At 38.9% G+C, this 4,464-nt stretch overlaps 1 protein-coding gene across 2 annotated transcripts; it reads right to left on the bottom strand.

Annotated features, from left to right (window-relative positions):
* trmo (tRNA methyltransferase O) lies at window positions 1–4,464 on the bottom strand. Of its 2 annotated transcripts, XM_047366034.1 has the most exons (7): window positions 4,256–4,463; window positions 2,891–3,039; window positions 2,200–2,374; window positions 1,232–1,389; window positions 906–1,066; window positions 473–767; window positions 1–385 (listed from the first exon to the last, which is right to left on the bottom strand). In XM_047366034.1, exons 1-7 carry the CDS (start codon window positions 4,342–4,344, stop codon window positions 144–146), a joined length of 1,269 nt encoding a protein of 422 aa, XP_047221990.1. In that variant the 5' UTR covers window positions 4,345–4,463; the 3' UTR covers window positions 1–143. The 2 variants fall into 2 exon arrangements, with proteins under 2 accessions (XP_047221990.1, XP_047221989.1); XM_047366033.1 differs by having other exon boundaries at window positions 473–1,066; window positions 4,256–4,464.

Genomic DNA, 4,464 nt, shown 5'->3' with positions numbered 1-4,464 from the left:
CATCTTTCACACCATTTTTTATTTAACTTAACAGGAAAAAAAACTAAAATTCATCTAGTCAGGTTCCCAGAATGTCATATTAAAGGTTTGTCTCCTCAGAAACATTGCAGTGAGGAGAATTTAACAGGCAGTTTGTTGTTTTACTAAAATGGGTCCTTGGGTCGCTGAGATCCCGCAGGTCGGACCTGCAGAACCTCAGCAAACCCTTGTCCAAACCAGCAAGTAATGTCAGCCGTGTCCAGAGTGAAGAAGAAGAGTCTGTCTCTGCATCGGGTTCTCCTGTAAACTGATCTGGGATCTGCCGAGAGCACCCCCCTGATGGCAGCGGCGGCCTCCTCTGGACTGCGCAGAAACTTAAATCTGGGTCTTTCGCAGTCAGACGGTTCTGGTAGAGAGTAGTGGTTTTCAAGTAAGTCACAAACAACAGCACCCTCTTGTGGAGGAACAACACATCAAGCTTCACATGTCTTACCTGACAGATGTGCAGGAAGGAACTCCTCCAGCTGTTTCTGAGCATTAGGGGTAAAGTGCACATCCAGACTGGAAACCAGAGGCTCTCTGATCCAATCGGCAATGGTTGTACTAGAATCCCCATCATAGCAGGGCCAGTCCATGATCAATGCTGGTGGTTCGGTTTTTACGTAGTCTGAAACTCTGTTTTTGCTCTTACAGTCAGGTGGTGATGTTTCATCTTTGTTTACAAAGGACTCGACTTCTTTCAGCAAACTGACAGTTTCTCTGGGCAGAAACAACTGAGCCCCGGCAGTCTGTGAGTGTGTTAAAGAAAGACATGTTTCCGATTTCCCTCTCAGGTAAAGACCCTCATCTTTATCTTTATCATTTCTGCTGTCTTCTAGCTTAAATTGAGCATCTTGGTCTAGATCAAAGTTTAAGCTGCTTGTCACCTTGTTTTCAGAAACAGTTGGTAGATCTCTGTTGGATTCATGCTGTTGTGAGTCTAACACTCTCCTTGTGTGGGGAGAGTCATATTCTGGGATGTAAGGTTTGATGTCTAGGACAGGAGTGCCAGCAATCATGTCAATTCCTGAGAGATGCAGTGTGTCACCTAGAAAATAAATAAATGTGCATGATAGCAAAATATTAGGGTTGATGAAATGGTAAAAAGGTTCCTGGGAAATAAAAAAAACAGTGTAGAATAGAACAAAATTCTGCAAAGAGAAAACTACATCAGTCTCAAATGACAAATCCTGGATGCAAATTGATTTCACACCTTGAATTGTATCCAGCTTTGCCAGGGTTAGGCCAAGGGAATTTGGTCGGTGTGGACTTCGTGTTGAGTAAACTCCAACTCTCTGACCGTTCAGTCTGGGGGGCTTCACTTTGGCTTTGTAGCTCAGGTGTCCGTTTTTATGGAAAAGAAAAATAATCCTGCAGAAATGAAATATTATCAGTAAAGATATAGATTACTCGTTCACAACACACTTTATTTGAGCAGAAATTGCAGACAAAGTAGCAAAAAACATCCTATTTTGACATGCTTTGCCTCCCCTGAACAGACCAGGACCATTTTTATAAAGTGGTATAATTGAAAGGAAGGAAGTTGACTGCTTAAGGTAACCTCAGGATTTCATTTTTGCTCTGGAAAGATGATTTTTGTATCTTCAAGTGATGATTCTCAGCATGGGCTGCAGTTTAAAATGGTGCATTGTGAAGTGACCAGGATGAGGGTCAGCTCCACTAAGTCTGAGGGTCTCGTCTGCTGTAATCTGATCCGGTTTATGCAGGTGAAGAAGGAGCTGAGCTGAAAATCATGTCAAATCACCAACTTTGGTATCAAGTGTCTGAAATGACCCCAGGTCAGATATTGAACCTATTGGAGGAGCAGTATAGGCCTTCTGACCAGGGAATACCTTTAAATCCCCACGAAGAGCTCCAGAATGTCACTGGCAAGATGTTACGGGGTTTACCTCCTACAGCTGTTAATTAACTTTGTTAGATGTACTAGTTCTTTGCTATGGTTTATTAAAAGGAGATAACGGTAGGTCAGAAGGTCATGAGCGGGTCATGTGGGAGTTTATCTTTTTGTTGTTGTCTACATAAAAGATGAATAAACTGAAAATCTAATGCAAGTGATTGGACAATCAACTTATTTTGCTTTCACAAAATCCCCCTGAGTGTTTTCTAAGCTTGACAGATTAACAGAATGTCCGTGAAAAATTCAGTATAAGTGTAGCCTACCAGACATGCGAGTACTGTTCAAGGCCCACCAGAGCATGCTCTGGGTTGTTAAAAACGCTCTGCTGGATTTGCAGCTGTGCCCGCGATGTGCCACAGATAGTTGGCTGCCTGGGTGTCCCGTTCTTCATGGAAAAACAGGAACTGATGTAACCAATCGGCACCATCCGGATCTTTCCTGCAATGTGACACAGTACAGTCAATCCAAAGACACAACTTTAGGTTTAATGTTGCATAAAATTTTAACTTTAAAAATAAAAACAGACACTTTAATCATAACAGCACATGTATATTACATTTGTTTAAATATAGCTTTACTGTGTGGGAGGTCTGGACTTTAGGCAGCCCAGTTTAGCACTAAGACAATGAAATGTTCTGAATTCTGAACGTTTTTATAAGCATGTGGTCATCATCGTTTTTCTATGTTTAACAACTGCAGCTATAAAACATGACATTGGTATGAAGGTGATTTAATGTAATCTTATTAATGTTCACATAATTACTTACAATGCAGAAGTTTAAAACCACCACTAAGCGAAAGTGCTTTTGATCAATAGTTCTTCAGGCTTTTTGAAGTTCTGTGAATAACTGTTTTTAATCATTTTGTTTTCAGTCCTGACAGCTGATCCTGACAACACGTTGGGCAGTATGTGCATATTAAATAGAACGAAGGTGGACATATGAAAATATCGACCTTGCTCTAATGCATCTTGGGCTGATAATGAAGGTGATGAAGGTGTGCAGTCTTTTTTATCGTGGCCAGTAAGGTCAATCTTTGACATAGCAGTCTGAAGTGACATCAGATGTTTGCGATGAGCTCTGACGGCACCGTCCAACGTCTGCCTGTTTAGGAAAAGATGGAAAAAAAAGATTATTATTTAAGATGGAGGGTTGGGAGGTCTGCACCTAGAAAAGCCCACTGCAACGCTGGAGATGTCTTACCTCCCAGCTTCAGATTCTGGTTAAAGGACTATATCACCTTAACAGAATGTGGACGACCTTAAATCACTCCTAGTTCAAAATCTGAAATACTTCAGATGGTCAAACCTGGACTGGCTAATTCTACTCTGAATAATCATTCCTAAAAATGCATCTTGCATTATCTTTTACCTATTTGTAAAACCACAAAGCAGGCCATTTCAGTGGCAATTTAGACCACCTTAAAAAGGAGGAAACTTCAAAATGTCAATAATTAGGCAAGTCAAACCTGAACTAAATTAATATACAATGAACAGAAAGGATTTAAAATATTTGTATTCAATAAAATAAATAGAAAACAAAAAGAATATTTTTAGTGACTATTTAAGCACAATAATCAATTATTTTAAAAAGATGGATTACAGTTACAACAAACAAAAAAAAGTCTATGATCCATGAAACCTTCATTTAATTAATGAAACAATAATAACAGTGATTTCAATGACAGTTTTTACAGCTGGTTCACTTTAAATCAGGTCCAGTTCTAAACGCAACCAAAAGTTAGGTAACTCAATTAAAAAGGGGCTAATTGTAAAATACAATTTTTGATTGGTGAAAATTTGATTCCACTTACAGAAACACACAAATAAGGACTGTACCGAACTCTATAATAGTCTGACTGATTAAAAAAGGCTCTGCAATCATGCATCTGAATGAATTCTGAAGTTAAACAGAGGTTTTAGAAAATGCAAATAGTCATGGTCATGTTTAATATCTTGAAAATTATCCAGTTTTAACTGTTCTAAGTACTGTGGTTTTCAAGCTGGACTCAGTCTAAGCTAACTTTAAGAAACTACTTTAGGAAGTATTTACTCATTTTAAAATCGTCCAGTAAAGGTTTTATTCTGTTTTTCAAAATGCACTGAAATGAACTTTTCTTTATTTAGACGAAGAAAAAAAAAAACTTGTTCTACATATCACAGGAATAAATAAAATAATCCAGGTTTGATCAGTCTGAGGGTTCTTTGTAATCACAGTTGATCCAATGAAGTCCAGATTCCTTAAAACAGTGAAATAACCCAATGACCAACAGCCCAATCGGATGCTAACTTCAGCTTGGTCTTGTTTAAGTTAAACATACCTCAGATTTTTTATTTCTTTTCGCATCACAGAAACTTGTTGATTTATCTTCTTAACGTTCTCCCCACAGTGCTCACACCGCGGAGTCATTTTATGAAAATAAAGAGAAAACAACCACAGAAAACAGATTCGTCCACTCAGCCTTTAGCTGCTAACACAGAAACAAACTGGAGCTGAAACGTCATCCAAACGTCAGCGTGGAGGAAGCGG

The sequence above is a fragment of the Girardinichthys multiradiatus genome, chromosome 5 (assembly GCF_021462225.1).
Source record: "Girardinichthys multiradiatus isolate DD_20200921_A chromosome 5, DD_fGirMul_XY1, whole genome shotgun sequence".
Lineage (NCBI taxonomy): Eukaryota > Metazoa > Chordata > Actinopteri > Cyprinodontiformes > Goodeidae > Girardinichthys > Girardinichthys multiradiatus.
The sequence above is the reverse complement of the archived record's forward strand: the minus strand, read 5'-3'. Positions and strand labels throughout refer to the sequence as shown.

Excerpts from the sequence above, each read along its gene's own strand:
- trmo (XM_047366033.1), bottom strand. The coding sequence starts at position 4,344 with ATGACTCCGCGGTGTGAGCACTGTGGGGAGAACGTTAAGAAGATAAAT. Across the intron at positions 1,390-2,199 it reads GAACAGTACTCGCATGTCTG|GATTATTTTTCTTTTCCATA; the intron begins GTAGGCTACACT and ends TCATTTCTGCAG. Across the intron at positions 1,067-1,231 it reads AAAGCTGGATACAATTCAAG|GTGACACACTGCATCTCTCA; the intron begins GTGTGAAATCAA and ends TTTATTTTCTAG.